Genomic DNA, 17,309 nt, shown 5'->3' on the forward strand with positions numbered 1-17,309 from the left:
TTCAAGGATTTCTCTCAACCAGTGGTGCACGATGAGGTGGTTTCTCAGAGTTCGATTTTATAACACTAAATTCCTTCTTTGTGTCCGGCTCCTTTCACTGGAAATCTGCAAGAATACACATATATTTGGTACTAAAATGAATCATTTTAGGAGGGCGATCCTTATACAGGGATCTATAAACATTTTAATGATGCACATGGCCATTGCAAGACATACCTTGCTCCCACTCTTGACTTATTTTGGTGTGATTTATTTTTATTATTTTTTAAAATAACCCACAAAACAAATAAATGCAACCACCCAGACAGTGCAATGAGCATCTTCCAGTGCTGTTGTTGGACCACCCCAAACACCTCATTGGTAGCCATGATGAACACACCCAACCATGACCACATTTTTTTCCCCCTCTTCTTTTTTTCTTCTTTCATACATGTATGAGTGCGTTAACAAAAAAGCTGCATTAAAGAGGAAAATGCCACAGTTGCGTGCAGACTGACAGACAGACACAATGGCAGTGACAGTAGCAGGATGCTCTCCTCTTGCTGCATGTGGCCTTTGAACCCATTGTTGTGTCGCGGGTGACGTCAGTGCCGTGTGCGGGAGACGGAGCGGCGTGCGCCTGGCGAGACAAAGGCGGCGGACCGACCGGGGTCAGGCAGCAGCACAGAGCCGAGAATCACTGTTTTTTTAACTAAAAGGTAACCGCTAACCTTGGATTTCAGCCGCGCTCTCCACGGCGACACGCAGAATGAAGAGCCAGTGACACTCCCGTGGATATGCTTTGACTCTCCGGCAAGAGAAAAAACAACTGTGCCCTCTTTTCGCTTTTAAACGGTTTTTCTCCTACGCCCCCCATTTAGCTTGCTAGTTAGCCATCCCGCTAGCTGGTAGCGCCGCACAGCACAGCTCTCCTCCTCCCGGCTGCTTCTCCCACAACAACTGGGCGACGAGCGAAGAAGAGGAGCTCGGCGACAAAAAGGCCAGATAAAGTAAGTTCATGCCGTTTCTGCGCTTGATTAATTTTTTACAAAATCAGCACGGCCGCCGTTGGGAATGAGAACAAGTTCGACTGTCAGAGCGGAGCTAAGCGGCTAACCGCGGTGCTCCCAAACAAAGGGGTCGACAACGTGACTGAGTGCCGACTGTGTGGAGCTAGCCTGTTAGCTTGCTCGTTGAAGCTAACAACAGCTCATATATCTCCCCTTTTATATGCGTTGTTTTATTCCATATCTACAAACATGAGCGGCTAAAGTTAGTACCACTATGGTTCATGTTATCCGCGCTGGGAAATACTTTGTTCGGCTGTATTAAGACGGACATGCTTTATCCCGACAAAACAAGCAGCCTCCTGGATGTTGTCAGACAAGAAGCAACAACAGACAAAGCAAGGCGCTCAAATCAACACTGTTACTGCATGCTGCTGGTTGTGAGTAGTCGGTGGCTCCCTGGTGACCATCCCAACTCTTGTTTTGTGTGTGTGTGTGTGTTTTTTTATTATTATTTAAATAAACACTTGTTTTTTTGTTATTGTTTTTTTTTCAGCAGAGGGTGAGCTCACTCCCAACAAACAGGCATCCGTGATCTGATGTGAGATCCACGGAGAGACTATGCCTAGCCCTTTATTCCACCCCGAGATTATGGACCACGACGTGGTGATCAGCAGCCAGCACAACGGGGTCGGTCTGCCCCGAGAGACGGACCAGGAGTCCCGGGAAGAAGACCACCAAGAGGCCCTCCGCTTCGCCCTGGACCAGCTGTCACTCATGGCTCTGGAGAAGGTGGACTGTGGGGGCGGCGGTGGCTCTGGAGGCAGCGGGCTTGTCGACACCCTGGATGGGACCCAGGGTCCGGGCTCCGAGAGCTGCAACGGTGTGGGTGGAGGGGGCTACGTGGATCTACAGATGCTGGAGCATCCCAGCGGGTCCCGGGACTCGCCGACGTCCTGCTCTCCATCCCCAGAGTACTACGGCTCAGGCGGGTACCACATGGCCGGCTCGCACTCCATGCTCCACGGGGAACAAAGCTCCGTCCTCTGCAGCAGGAAAAGAAGTGTCAACATGACTGAATGTGTGCCTGTCCCCAGCTCTGAACATGTGGCCGAGATAGTGGGGAGACAAGGTAAGAGCATGCTCTGAGTGCAGAAATGTGAGGTGTTTGTGGACGGCTGGTTCAGGCAGCATGCAGCCTGCTGGTTCTTTGTTTGGGTGACTGCCTGGTGTGAGGGGGGGTCTCTGAACTTTAACTGTCTGAGCTTGGTGCTCTGGTCTCTCTGCATTTGCTGTTTAGCTCTTTAATGGCAGCATAATGCGGATACTCCATTAAAAAGGCACACCTACTGCAATTACGTGCCTATTTTATCAGTATTTAGACAATGCTTTGACAGACTGAGTGAGAGGGAGTGTGGTTGATGAGTAGGAGGGAGGGGGAGGGGTGGGAGAGGGTCAGACAAAGCGGCAGATTGTCGGGAGTCTGGACATGTCTAGCAGCCTGCACCAAACAAAGAAAATACAGCGAATATGTGGATTTTATACCTCGTGGATGCTAAGTGGCAGCTTGATCCGCAGATCTCTCATCTCTAGCTCATATATGTGTTTATTGCGGTTTATTATTGGCTTTGCTGAGCATATTTTAGGCTGAAACGGGGCAGCAGGCGCACAAACACGGGACTGGGCGGTGTTACGCCCTGCACCCAGCTCTGTCTGCCGATGCTGCTGCTCGCGAACGAGCCGCTGCGCTTCGCATACGTGATTTTTTTCCTCCTTGTTTTTATCGGCATACGTCCCGCACTGAGAATATACCCATGTTGTGGGTTTGGTTTTCCCGTCGCAGTCGCGGTAGCGTTACGGCATTGTTCTCTTTGTTTGAAAAAGCCATGCTTTCTGCTTCCCAGAATGACATCACGCTCTGTGCGTCCTATTGGTCGCCGAGAATGAACCGTCCGCATTTAAAGGAGCAGAGCGCAGAGTGGATGCTGCTGCTGGAGCAGCAGGAGACGACACAGACAGCAGCAGCCATTCACCTCATGTCTGTGCACACAGTGTTTTCATGCATAACCTGCACGCCGGCTGCCATTGCTACCACTGATGTGTTATTTTAATAAACTGATCAGTTGGTATTAAGCTCGCATTGACTAAAAACCCTAAAAACTCATCCCTGAGTATCAAAGCTACACATGTAAAAGTGTTTTTGCATGAAAATAATCTAGTTTTGCTCTAAAAAGACTTGTTTAAATGTAACTCTACACTGTTGCTTGCTGGAGAATGTGCAGATCTAATAAGTCCCCCCTCTTTTTCCAACCACCCCTCCCCATTCACAGCAGCTCCTGCACACCAGCTTGCCTACAAATCTGCTCAAACGCTGTAAAACTAGTCTACGCTGCACAATTGCAAGTTGTAATATATTTTTAGCCATATGTTTTCAAAATGGAAACTTCCAATAATATTATCATTATGGTGACGTTAGAGAGAGCCCCACCCTTCAAACAGACAGGAATGGCTTCTTAGATTGTTTCACATGAAATCCCAGAAATCTCAATCCATGTTTTTGAGATTGTCATCAGTACACTGCAGATTCAAGGTGAAAATACTCAGCCACAGTGTTGGCTGCTTAATTTGGGGGTTAAAAAAACGTTAAAACAAAAGATAAAACAGACCAAGTCGTTTGCTGATGATTACTGAATGTTTATTTTTGTGGTTTCATTACCCAGCCCAACACTTAACAACCAAGCATGTTGATTCATTATTAATATCTGTCTTCAAAAATGGCTGCTTGGTTGCAAGTGTAACAGAGGTGCACTCACTGTTGTTTAAATCAATGCAAACGCCCTGCAATAAAGCCTCACTTCATGGATATTATTATTTTTTTATTTCAACTTTATGAGAAGGACTTTGAGGGTTTTTGTTGCTGTTGCTTTATGGGGACAGATGTTTCTAAGATTTTTTTCTCCTCTGTTTATATCCATTAAGGAAACTAAATATTAGAAACAGTCAGTCTGCCTTTATAGTTCGATCAACATCTCTGTCTCAGCAAAAAACAAAAAAACAAAAACAGTAAATTGCAGATTCAATAAACGTAAGATCCATTTCAAGATTGTTCTTTCAGACTGCATTTATTTTTACTGGATCGTATGTTTGTGTACATGATTACCATTATATTATGACTGTGTTATTAGTCAATGTGTGTATTAAACTGACACTTATGTGCTTTTGAATCTTCCAGGTTGTAAGATCAAGGCCCTACGTGCCAAAACTAACACCTACATAAAGACTCCAGTTCGAGGTGAGGATCCAGTATTCATCGTGACCGGGCGCAGGGAGGATGTGGAGATGGCCAAACGTGAAATTGTGTCTGCAGCTGAGCATTTCTCTATGATCCGGGCGTCCCGCTGCAAAGCTGGAGGGCCTGGAGGAGGAGGAGGTTCTCTGCCTGGACCACCACACCTACCTGGACAGACCACCATACAGGTACACAACCCCTCACCCCTCCCCCATGCTTAATCAGGATGTGTTTTTGTTATACTGTGGTAACAAAGGAATTGTTGGATGTTATAGTAGTGTCTGTAGAAAGTGAATTCTTGGCTGAAATATCTTCTCTTGTCACCGATCCAGGTGAGAGTTCCCTACAGAGTAGTTGGTTTAGTTGTTGGACCAAAGGGAGCAACTATCAAGCGCATCCAGCAGCAGACTCACACCTACATCGTGACACCCAGTCGAGAGAAAGACCCAGTGTTCGAGGTGACCGGGATGCCAGAGAACGTGGACAGAGCGAGAGAGGAGATCGAGACCCACATCACCCTGCGAACTGGAACCTTTGTAGACCTGCAGGGAGACAATGACTTCCATACCAACGGCACCGATGTCAGTCTAGAAGGCCTCGGCGCCCTGAGTGGAGGGCTGGGGGCATCTCTGTGGTCCAGAGCTACAGGTCACCATTCAGCGCCCCCTCCTCCCCCTCCCTCCCCTCCTCCTCCTTCTATTCCCATGTCCATGCACCACTCGTCCAGCCGGAAGATGTCCTCATCAGTCGCCTATCACACGCACAACGGCGGGATGAGCTCAGACAACTTCAGTGCCGCCCGAAAGGCCAACGAGGGCGGCAGCCCTACTAGCCCTTTTAGCACAGGCTCCAGCAGCGCTGGAGGAGGATTCACTTTTGGGGGCGATTCCACCCCAGGACTGCCTTCCTCAGATGAACTAGGCTTTGAGTTCAGTGCTTCCAACATCTGGGCACCTTTCGTCAACGGTGGAACAGGCAATAAGACGGCCGGCTCCTCCCAGCAGCAGCAGCAGCCTCTACGTCGCAACAGCAGCGGCCTCAGCGGCGGCGCCATCACTCCACGATTGTCCCCAACTCTGCCTCAGGACACGGGCGTGGGCCCTCTGGATCACCCACTAGCCCGTCGTGCCCAGAGCGACCCCCTCAGCACTCTGTCATGGCTGCAGTCCGGCAGCGCGGGAGGCGGCTCCTTCTCTGGAGCGTCCAGCTCCAGCTCCGGCGGCTCGTCGACCGGCTACTCCTCCTGCTCGGCCTCCTCCCTGCCCGGTGGCTCACCCACTGACTCCGAGGGAGGCGGCAGCGGCGTGGGCCTCAGCTCTGGGATGCTGAGCCGACTGAAAAGCGGCTCTGGTCCTGGGGTTGCAGGTCTGGTTGGCGTCAGCCCCGGGGTCAACAGGGACTGCTTTGTGTGTTTCGAGAGCGAGGTGACAGCAGCCCTGGTGCCTTGTGGCCACAACCTGTTCTGCATGGAGTGCGCCGGGCAGATCTGCCAGTCAGCTGAGCCGGAGTGCCCCGTCTGCCACACTCCTACCACACAGTGCATCCGCATCTTCTCTTAATGCCCCGGGCAAGTGGGGTGGGGGGGTAAATAATGGGAGGGCGGGGACAGGAAGGGTACCGGAGTGGGGCACCAGCTGTGGCGGAGACAATGGAAGGATTCACACTAATAACCTTCACACATACATGATGGACCATAATAAATGCATTAATAGAGATGATGATACTATGAGGATGTTGATTTATTGCTGATAACTGTCAAGATTAATAATAACAATAATAATAATAATAATGACAATGACTTATTTTCAGAGTGAAGTTAATTGAAGCTGGTCTGCAGACAGTTGGGGCTCAGACAGTCTCTCGGTGGTGAACTTATGGAAGGAAACTAGTGTCTTATCTCTCTTCAGGCCTTCATTTTGACCCGGAGCAGCCTGCACGGCTGGCTGCCGGTCCGTCTCGACATTTCTTCATTCTGGCTTCTTCAGATTTCTGCCTGCTTTCTCTGTCACAGCCTTTCCTTTTGACACTTTTGTACTTAACAGATATTTTTCGATGAAGCTGTCAATGAGGCCTGCACTTTTCTACTCCTAATTTTAATGTTCTTGACAGGACGCGACCTGTTCCCAAACAAAATCCCTTTTCTCTTCTGCTCTCACTCATGCTGTTGGTTGTGACACAAAGCAACAAGGTTCCTCTTTTTTCTGTAAGCTCGGACGTTGTTGTTTTTTTTTTTTCTTTCTTTGTTTTTTTTATTTTTATCAAAGGTCGGCATGTTGGCAGGCACCTAGCAGAACAATACACCCAAGGGACCTCTTAAGGATGTTTCTCGTTGCCACATAAAATTTAGCCATGACTAAGTAAAGCCAAATGATTGCTATTAATAGACGTCTCTTAATTCTTCGATTCAGTAACATGTTGGATGAAATTGGATGAGTCTGCCCCACATTTCAAATGTGGACGTTGCACTGATTCACATGAATTATCCTTTAATAGGTGAGAAACGTACCATTAGTGATGCTGAAGGAATGTGTCTGAGGTCAGTTCTCTGTATGTTTGTGTGTTTGGGCTGCCTGACAATCCCTTTACATGTCTCTCGCTCTCTCTCTCTCTTTCTCTTTCTGGTGTGCGATTGCGTGTGCGTGTGAGAATAATGCCCACTCATGCTGTTCTTCACATCGGCATCATCATCATGTGTCATCACCATGAGAAGGTCTGGTTTCTGTCCTGCTGCCCCTCTCCTTCACTTCACTCTCGTAGTCTTAAAGCAAGGCGATGCTCTGATCCATCCGGAACGCTTCCCTCTCACACACGCTGCGTCTGTTACACTTAGATCCGCTTCTTTAGTGTTTTCTACTAGTTTTTGACTCTTGACTGTCGAGTGTGTGGCTAACAGACGTATTTTGAACTCTAGGATAAGATAGGGCTTTTCTGATGTCACACCAGAATGTTTTTGTCCAATAAGGAGAGACGGCTTCTCCTCACACATGAAACAATAACAAGGGGCTCGATTGAACCTATCCCACCCCCCTTCCCCATGCACTGTAACCCCCGGCCCCTCTAAAAAAAAAAAAACAAAAGGAAAAAAAAAAAAAAGACACAGCTCTTACTGTTTTCGTTAGGTTTGGTCTTCCACCCCTTTGTCAAAGCTGTACGGCACCATCCGAGATGACACACTGTTGTATCCGTACAGCGCTGGACTCCTGGAAAAATTGTAGTGCACTATATGGTTCGTTGTTTGAGATTTGTCCTTGTGTTTCATAGCATTACTGAGTAACTCCAAGGAGGCGGTTACATCCTGTTTTGTGTTCGTGCTTTGTTTTTTAAAAAAGTCGGTGTGAGTTTGCAGTAACTGCCTCTTATAGTGTTAATACTCTACGTATGATTTCGGGCGATGTCGGTGTGATGGTGCACGGTTGCCGTTGGTGGCCCTTCTGAATGTGCGTGGAAATCCGCTCATAGAATGAGACAAGCCATGACAACTGAATTAAAAAAAAAACGCCACACCTAATTCTCAAGGGCTTCCTCTGACTGCACAGACACATGATCACATTTTCAGGCTCACACAGTAGGAAGAATCAACTTATCCTTTATGGCAGCTAGTAGCTAGGTCATCCAGGGCTTCCAGACACTCGTTGTGTTCAAATCCCAGCAGCTGCAGAATGTTTTGCGTGTTATTGTTTTTTTAGATAAATGGTTTCTTAATTGTGCCCCTACACGGTCATCACATTCAGATCCTGTTGGTGCGTAGGGCGCCGCAGTGTGTCGTCCTCCCTGGACGCTACCGCAGATCAGGACGGTTGTGGGGTTTTATTTTGATATGGAGGAATGAAGGGTGGCTCTACATGAGTACGTAACTGGGCAGTTGCTGCTGTGCTTTGGTGCTCCAGCCAGTATAACGTTAAACTTATTCACTGTGTTGACTGTTCGTTTGCTACTTTGGTGACGATGGCAGTAGCCCCCCCTGAGGTATCTGATAAGTGGCTGTCCTGGTTGAGCGCAGCAGTGCACTGACTCGATGGTTGTGGGAGAAACCTGGCAAGGAGCTGGACTGATAGTCTTTGTGAAGACTAGGTGCTTTGGTGCAGCTCCCTACTGAAACACAGACATGAACAAACCCCAGCTGATAGCGGGAGGCCATTTAGTTCTCAGACTGACTTCTCCAATGCACTGTAGACCTGACAACCCTGTTCTCATTCTCGTCGTCCCCTCCCTCCCTCCTCCCTCCTCCCTCCTCCCTCTGTGGGACCGCTGTGTTGAAACTGGAGACCCATCCTTTCGTCGGGCTCTGATGTCAAACGTCGCTTTTCTTCGTGCACACTCAGAACAGATGCAGGGCTGCGAATGTGTCTGAATGAACAGATCTGTGATGACTGTTGTGTGAGTCTGTTGAGGCCAATCTTAAAGCCCTTCTTTAAACTGTCCAAGTTGACGCGTTAAAGAATAAAATGTGTTGTATTTTGCCAGATGGGTCTAATGTAAATGCCGGTGCTGCACCGGAGTGTTTCTGGCCATTGAGAGAGTGTTAGGGTTAATGTACAGTAGTTTAATTGTTAAAAAGGTACAAATTTTTTCAGATCGACTGCTGATTTTTATTTTTTTTAAGTCAATCTTACCCCCTCCCCCCATTTCCTTCCTAAAGGTTTGAAAACAGGGTTTCCTGAGGCATGCTAGCCAGTGACCTCTGACCTTTTTTTGTGATTAGAGGGGGGATGCGAAGAGAGCCACGCCAGTAAGGGGTGACAGACGCCCCTCAAGCCTCCGCTCTCCTATTTTTGCTTTAATTCTCTTTGTATGCAGAACCAAAATGTAAAACGTCAGCAAACTAGGTTTCAGGCCTAACCTGTGTGTGTATATACCCTGGATACAATCATCGGGATCTTGTTTTCAAAAGCAAAATGACTTAATTGAAGATAAGTGTAGTTTCTAAAGAACATGTATCATTATTTGTAAGTTAACCATCTGCATGTCTTCAAGCCACCTGGCATTAGCTAATAATTTTTAAGATAAAAAAGGAAAAAAAAAAAAAACTTTTTACACGTTTTATTTTTTACAATTTATTTGCTTACCTAAATATCCCAGACAATAATGTGACCCTTTTTATTACTTCAAATTTATTTTTATTTTCCATTTTTTATTTTCCTTATTTCCTGTGTACTACATATAGGCAATTTATAACAAAATGAGAAAATTATTGAAGAAATTTTAAAATTGAAATATATTTTATTTGAAAGTTTATGGACCTTTTAACCGTGAGCCGGGAAAAATTGTATAATCATATAATTTGAGCTGACTTGACGGTTATGAGAAATGTATCAAGAGTTTTATTTTTTATGCTTCTTTAATAAAGTCTTGTTTTTGGTTTCATTTTTTTACTGTTAAATAAGAACTCGTGTCTCGTGTCTTTATTGGTAGACTAGGAGGCGGCGTCTTCTCCACATGGGGGCAGTAGAGACGCACCTGCAGCGGCACATGAAGAACGCTGCAGCTCCGGCATGTTTGGAAATAAAAAATAAAGCTGCTCCTTTTGGAAATTGATGGAACTTTGTGACAGACTAGATCTGCCAAGAAGAAAGGTATTAGGTTGCCAAGAGAAGTCCAGCTCGGTAAATTAAACGTATTATGGGATGTTGATCACACAAAAGGATGTCAGTGTGAATCCCAGGATATGAAGATGGGTGTTTTTTTTCACTCATTTCTGACATTTTATAAGCTCAACTAAAGCTGAAGCAATTATTAGATTGACTGAAATGTATTTTTAAATGACTAATAAGTAATAATAAAACTGACATTTTAAGGTTTCTGCTTCTCAAATGTGACAACTGGCTGCTTCTCTGTCTTCAATTCTAGTAAACTGGATTTTTGTGGGTTTTGGACCATCGGTTGAAATGTATTAAAGCTATTTGAAGACTTAAATATGGGTTTTGGGGAACCGATCGCTGTATTATCAGACATTTTAAAGATGAATCTGTTAATAAAAGTAAATGGCAGATTAATCGAGAAACATTTTTTGTTGCAAACCTGATCAAAAGTAGAATCGCTCCTTAAAATAAACTGTGCACAGCGCAGCACCAACACTGGGCTGATTCTAGTATTCCAGCCAGACTACAAGCTCCACTGAGTGTTACATAAGCAAACAAGCAGCCATTTTTGAATACGGAGATGAATAATAAATCAACGCGCTTGGTTCAGCTGGATATTGATGTGTGAAAATCAAGCTTTTATCTTAACATACATGTCCGTATTTTGTTTGTTTTTTTTGTATCCTTGTTGACGTATAATTGAGACTGCAGTGCACCCAGAGTGTCAAAAACACAGATTCAGACCTGTGAGGTTTTGTACAACGCTGAAGTGTGGGGCTTTCTGTTTTATGGAAATGCCAACGGCTGAATTACTCCAATATTGCAGTTTTAAAGCGTTTGGACAGAGTTGCAGGTGAGCTGGTGTGAGAGGCTGGACTTCATAGATCTGCATATTCTAAAGAGTTACATCTAAGACATTTTAGGACAGGAAGGAACGTAAAAATATACCCAAGTCTGATGAATTTTTATCGGCTAAATCAATGATCGGAGGAGGACTGAATGAATCTGTGATCTTTGTCACTTTCAGGCCTTTTTTTCCTTGAGTGTCCACAAAGAGCAGAAAACTCGTGCGAAGTGGTCGAGTGTGATCCCCTCCCCCTCCGCAGAGAGGTCAGAGGTCACACAAAGCAGACTGAGCGCTCACTGAGGTGGAAGCCGGTTGATCCAGTTAAAGCTTTGTGTCAATACCTCCATCCGTGAGACTGCAGCATCTGTTTATAACCGTTTTTTTTTTTTAAACTGTGAAGGTGAAGCTTTGTCTTAACTAGCTGCTTCAAAGACTCTTTAATTAAGTCTCACATATATATATATATATATTCCCCCAAATAAAGCAGAATAAAAAGACACCCAAATACAAACCAAACTGCAGCAATGTGATTCTCAGCAAGACATTTAGGTTGTGACACAAATGTCCTTTTAATAGGAAGCAGATCACAATCAGGCTGCATTCCAGTTCCACTTCATCCTCATTAAGGAACGATCAATAATGATAAGAAACAAATTAGAAACATCCCTTAGTAGAAAATAATTCTCTCATGCGAGTTCTGTGTTCACACTACATTCATATTGGTTACAGATGACGTATTCACAAGCCGTTTTTTGAAAAACAAAAGAACATTGATGACTTATTACGTAGCTGTGGAAAGTAAAAACGAGTCAAAAAGAAAAAAGGAAAAGAAGAAGAAGAAAAAAAAAGAGTCAAGTAACATCAAAGAGACACGTGCTGGCACAATAAAGTTTCCCATCATGCATTTGTAGTTGATTCTATTCACAAGGTGGGCGTCATTGGTCTCCACGGAGTTGTGTCGGCGTGCATGCATGCATGTGTGTCTTACATGTGTCTCACGTCCTAACATGTGCCCTTTTGTGCTTGAGCAGAGATCGGTGTGTGTGTAGATGTGTGTGTCTGTGTGTGTGTGTGTGTGTGTCTGTGTGTTCACGTACATACATGAAGCAGGCAGCCAACGAGCCCCAAACTGGATGATCGGTTACGTTCTTGTTGCTTTTTCAGTTACACTAAGTTTTGTCTTGAGCCCCCTGGAGTCGTTTATGACAACGACATGACAACGTTGTGTAACTTAAAGGAGCGCTCCACCGATTAGGCATCACACTGGTTGTCAGAGTCATGATTGATGGGGGGAAAAGTATAAAACAAGCAGATGCAGCAGAGCCAAAGATTTGTCTTTTTTTTTCTTCTTTTTTTTATTGCACACATTATGTTCCCTCAGTGCCTACATTACCCACAATGCAACAATTCAGTCAGTTTGGATTTGAGGAACCAAACCTCAAAACTGTTTCCTTTGCAAAGTTTCCCCTCCCATAATGCAGCAGCACTCCCAAAGATGTGTAAACAAACTTTGATGTGTAAAATCAGTGGAGTTCCCCTTTAAATGTTGCCAGAAATCCGGCAACTAGGCCAGTTCGCTCCAAACTCAAGCATGAGCCGTTTATTTTTATGTCTCAAGTGGAATTTGGTGGCCTAAATCAAAAAGGCATGAGTCGGTCTCCCCAAGCTAGTGGTGGTTTTGGATGCAACTATCCCTTTGAAAGAAGGCTCTGCTGAGAGGATAAATAACATTCAGAAAAAGATGTGTTTTTGGTAGCGTTCAGCAGTATTCAGTAAAGACAACATGTGACAGGCCAGCAGTGATGTCTGAAGCAGCTCCACGCGGCCACAGGAAACCTTCCTGCGGCGTTCGCTCGCTCGCTCTCACTGACATCATTTAGTTTCACAAAGAGACTACAAGACGAGCTGGACTAAGACTTTGAGTCACCTTTTTTTTTTTTGCAGGGAGAGGTAAAGGGGTCAATCGACACATGTGACTGAAACTAATACATAAATGCTTGGCGGTGACTCTGATGGCTTCATTCTTTGAGGAAAAAAAAAAAAACCCAAACATGAGCTCTGGTTCGTGCAAATTTGGTCCTACTAAAGGCAAATAGTAATTCAAGGACAAAACACTTTCATCTCTCTTATCCAAAATACGCCAGAAAAAGATTGCGACACTTCCGAAAGAGGGCGGCGGAGGGGGAACGGGAATTTTATGAGTCCATAAATAAAATATCTTTACAAAAAAATGTGATCATAAGTTTCCCATTCCTGGCGTGTGGAGAGTGCAGCCGGTGCTCCTGTAGTTGTGTTGACAGCGCGTACAGTTTTGGGTGTGTAGGTACAATGTATTGCTCACAATCTCAGAGCCCATTTTTATAGGTGTGACAATCAACACGCACACACACTCACACATGCACACACACATCAACAAAAGACACAGCAGTGTTCACAGAGGGTTTGTCCACAAGTTTCCGAGAACACACAAACAAACCACTATTGCCTTAAATAGATGGGTTTCAGATGCGTGTGCAGGCGATCCGCCGAGCTGTCCTTTCAGGCTTCTCGTGGATTTATCTCAAGTTCCTCCACAGTGTCACTCATGAAAGACTTTCTGAATCGTTGTGTGTGGCATGTTTTATGAGCAAGCGGGTGGACAAAGGAGGGGGAGGAGGAGGAGGAGAGGGAGGGTGGTGGACCTTGTGGTCAGTTTGCCAACAGAAGCATGGACAGCATGTATTAGTGCGTAAAGTGACATCCCAGTCCACTGATCCTGTAGCCCTTTTTGGAGTTAATGTGCACTCTAGGGGTGTAAGACGCTGGGGTATTGCTCCGTTTGTCTCGATGTGAAGCAAGAAACATTAAAAAAAAAAAGAAAAAAAAAAGCACATTGTGGCCACGGCCTCTATCGACACATCGCACGCCGGGCTCAGCGCTGGTCTGCTGCCGGCCTCGTCTTCTCCACGAGACAGAAGGTTAGTCAGGTCATATTTATAAAACCTTATTGTACCAGGGTTAAATGCACCATGCTCACACAGATAAAATATTGGAGGCGGCCATCTTTTACGTGGGAAGGGGAATGGTTGCCATGGTTACAGCGAAGTGAATCACAGTGTTCCTGGGGTCAACATGCAGGACGTTTTGTACATTACAGGACGGACTAGCAGTGATGTTGCCCCTGGACACTGATCTAAGGTCAGTGTTGTGTGTGTGTGTGTGTGTGTGTGTGTTTTCCATATCGTTTGGATTTTGTGGGCAAAAGAAAAAGCTGATCTTAGATCTGTGTCGGAACTCCAACTTACACAACACACCACACCGTGGGAAGACTACGCAGAGCAAACGACAAGGGTTGGGTGGGGGGAGAGGAGGGAGGACTGGAAGAACGACACACAGTCAGGCAGGCAAGCGGACAGACGGACGCACGGACAGAGCATAGCTAGGCAAGGACTGCTCTCCTGAAGATGCAGAGAAGCAAAAGTGCAAAGTGGTCGTTCTCAAACTATTCACACGGTTCCGTTGTTGTTCTGCGGTGCATTATATCACATCTAAATGTACAGCATATAAAAGGTGTGACGTGTTCTAGGAAAGAGTGAGTGAGGTGTTTGCTAAGATGAGGCTGAACTCAAGAGTTATGAGCGGGGCAGCGGTTGAAAGATTCCAAATGAAATAGGACTTTTAGAAAGATATTCCTCCATGTTGCATTGATAACATTGCAATGTAAATGTTGCATAATGTATGCAGATATATGTACAATAGAGCATTTTTAGTGTGTGCTTGTGTAGTGCACGTGGTTGTCTATCTATGTAGGTGTGTGTACTATGTGTGCATAACACTATGTCTATCAGGTACGTCTCTGGTGTTCTTGTGCACACGTGTTTCTTCGTCGCCGTCCTCCTCCCTCAGCTGCGGCCCTCCTCGGCCGACCGCTGGTCTGACTTGAGCTTGACGAACTCTTTTGCCACGTCGTCGTTGTTGCGCTGGGAGAGGATGCGCAGCACCGTCAGGCCCGTCTCGTCCATGTGGACGCGTCGGCCCAGTGGCAGCCAGCAGGTGACGCTGCCCTTGCTGGCTATGTCCTTCACCTGCAGCACGGCCATGCCCACGGTGCGGTCCTCCCTGGCAAAGCAGTAGTCCTTCACACACACCTGCAGCTCGTAGCTCTCTGGACCGACCTCAGTGCCCAGCGAACTGAAACGAGACAGGTTTTTCTCGTTAGGTGGTTGTCTATTAGACTGGATAGCATCATCAGTGCACAATCAGGTGGATACTCACTACTGGAAGCTTTCACTGAACTTTGGTGACCAGGTGTTGTTCTTGGACTTGGTGGCGAACTTCCTCTTCTTGTCGCTGAGGTGAGGGCCGATGATGTAGACTTCAACAAAAGGCCTGAAGCCCTGTGCTTTCCATTTCAGGTCAATAGCTGAGACCACTGGACAGAGAAAGTAGGTTCAGTGAGCGAATAAGGAAAGTGGGAGAAGATGAGAACACAGTCCAGTCTGTTCTGCTTTTTGTTTTACCTTTGACACTGATCTTGTGTTCTCCATTAGGCTGAGGCAAAATGTCCACGTTCATGACCACGTCGCCGACTGCATCCACTCCAGACGCTGTGAAGACACACTCAGATAAGTGTTTGATCACCGCCTGTGTCTGTGAGCCCATTTTATCTTTCCATGGTTATAAATAGTTTCTTTGCAGTCCCCGATGTAACAAAGCAGAGATGTATGACTGGAAGATTTGGGATACATCAGCAGATTGTGAACTAAGTTTAAACTTGCAGATGCTACAAACACACACACACACACACACACACAGGTTCTCTGTAATCATCAGATGAGCAGGACTTGGCTCAGTAAAGCTGCTTTAGTGCCAGTTGGGATGCTCAGAAAATGGCAAACTGTAATGCAGTAATGGCTGGTAGTTCTTCAAAAACTGAATTTAAAGAAAAAGGGGGAAAAATGCTTCATTTAAAAAGTACCAAAACTGCAACACAAGTTTCTAAAAAAAAACTTGAACTTTTTATTCCTCACACAATATGTGCCTGACGTGTTCTTTTATTCATCAAGTCTTGTACGGCCTGCTTCTTCCTTGATTTCTCATTACTGCCATGTCTGGTTGTTTTAAACGTCCCCTGTTGATTTGTGTACCATAAATACTTTTTCTCACTGAGCTCTTGAAAAGGAGCTCAAACAAAGAAAAAGACGGAGCAGAGCGAGATCTGAGGTGTGCCAAGGGCTAACACCGCTCACTGTCCCAGCTGTATTTGGTTCGTGACAGCTTGATCACAAAGGTGTCTGAGCCCAAGCTGGGGTGCTGTCAGTCGGCCTCGGGGGACACGCACATTTTACACAACACTGCTGACACGTACCTTTCTCCGGTGCTGTGTCTTCATTTGCTGAGTACCGGACCCCTTTCCCTCCATGGACTGAGGGGAGACGTAGGAAAGTTAGCAATAAAACACTGCGACGAGGACGTTTGTTAGTGCATCTTGGACGCACATTTTTAATACTGCAGACTCAATTCATTAACAACAAGGGCATCCTTGAGAAAGACTTTCAAAAATATCTCTCTGCTGATCTAAAACCCTTGTAGTTAGATATATATTCAGCGAATGCAAACAGTACTTTGGATGGTATGGCTACTGTAACTCACTGAAGCAATGAATTAAACATTCTCTGTACTGTAAGCAAGTTATTCTCTTTAATCCCATAATCCCATTTAATTCCATAAGCCATAGTAACAGAAAGAATAAGCTGTGGAGCTCTTTGAGAGTAGCTGAAAGCATTTTTGTGTGAAATTGTTTGAACCTACCTCGTGACAGTATGTATGTGTGTGTATATATGTGTGTGTGTGTGTTGTGACTGTTTGAAGTCGTACCCTGAGCGCTCTGTGAGAGGACAAACTTCCTGATGAGCTTGTCTGTAGCCTGCGTATACAGAGACAAGGCGTAGCGCAGAGACTGCAGATCTGGACTCTTTTCCAAGAAGGTTTTCTTCAGGCCCACGCCGCCCGCATGAAAGTATTGCTGTGAAACAAATATGACACGACACACTTATTGTCGATAACTGAATGGCAAGCAGACAGACAGACACGGTGAGCTCCAAGCACAGTACGTAGTGCGAGCGAGTGCAACAGGGTTGTCAGAGTGTGAACAATGAAGCAAGATTGTTTGAGGCTGATTTCATTCACCTCAAAACCTGCACAGTTTTCCACCAACCTGGCAGTCAGAACATTAAGCAGCAAATGTGATATCAACAGTTATTAAAAAATACTATCCATATTTCAGGAGCGTACTTTACAGAGTCTAAGGATGTTTATGTGGTTGTTAGTTAACATGTTTCAATTGAGAATGAGAAAGAATTATTTTACTTTTGCTAATTCTATCTTCAATTGTAGTTACTTTTCAGTCACACAAAGTGAAACGCACAAAAAAGTCAATCAGTACCAAGCCCTAAACCCAACAGGAAGTCCGTTATGTTGAAAAACCCTGGTGACAATTTTGGTAATGTTGCCTGACTTTTGGCCATTTTTGACCATTTTCACAATCTATCTCCTCCTACAGGGAAGGTCGTACACACCTGAAATTTGGCCAGCACAAACTACAGGAGGTGGTGATTACACGTTAGTAA

The 17,309-nt window shown here is 45.4% G+C and overlaps 2 protein-coding genes across 3 annotated transcripts; one reads left to right on the top strand and one right to left on the bottom strand.

Annotated features, from left to right (window-relative positions):
* Positions 1 to 665: 665 nt before the first annotated feature.
* LOC103366687 (RNA-binding protein MEX3B) lies at positions 666 to 9,661 on the top strand. 2 transcript variants are annotated; one of them, XM_008294476.1, is made up of 4 exons: positions 666 to 989; positions 1,543 to 2,118; positions 4,219 to 4,463; positions 4,608 to 9,661. In XM_008294476.1, exons 2-4 carry the CDS (start codon positions 1,608 to 1,610, stop codon positions 5,832 to 5,834), a joined length of 1,983 nt encoding a protein of 660 aa, XP_008292698.1. In that variant the 5' UTR covers positions 666 to 989; positions 1,543 to 1,607; the 3' UTR covers positions 5,835 to 9,661. The 2 variants fall into 2 exon arrangements, with proteins under 2 accessions (XP_008292698.1, XP_008292699.1); XM_008294477.1 differs by having other exon boundaries at positions 1,546 to 2,118.
* A 4,813-nt stretch (positions 9,662 to 14,474) lies between these two features.
* LOC103366688 (protein unc-13 homolog A-like) lies at positions 14,475 to 16,705 on the bottom strand (the record flags this gene model as incomplete). Its single annotated transcript, XM_008294478.1, has 5 exons — positions 14,475 to 14,871; positions 14,956 to 15,112; positions 15,201 to 15,287; positions 16,049 to 16,105; positions 16,558 to 16,705. Coding segments are annotated over 5 exons (738 nt in total), but the record flags the coding sequence as incomplete, so codon positions are not given.
* Positions 16,706 to 17,309: the final 604 nt, after the last annotated feature.

The sequence above is a fragment of the Stegastes partitus genome, unplaced genomic scaffold (assembly GCF_000690725.1).
Source record: "Stegastes partitus isolate 25-593 unplaced genomic scaffold, Stegastes_partitus-1.0.2 Scaffold965, whole genome shotgun sequence".
Classification (NCBI taxonomy): domain Eukaryota; kingdom Metazoa; phylum Chordata; class Actinopteri; family Pomacentridae; genus Stegastes; species Stegastes partitus.

Bases quoted from the DNA above. Each gene is read 5' to 3' on its own strand.
- LOC103366687 (XM_008294476.1), top strand. From the start codon at position 1,608: ATGCCTAGCCCTTTATTCCACCCCGAGATTATGGACCACGACGTGGTG. The intron at 2,119-4,218 runs GTAAGAGCATGC...TGAATCTTCCAG, and splicing joins CGAGATAGTGGGGAGACAAG to GTTGTAAGATCAAGGCCCTA. The intron at 4,464-4,607 runs GTACACAACCCC...TCACCGATCCAG, and splicing joins CTGGACAGACCACCATACAG to GTGAGAGTTCCCTACAGAGT.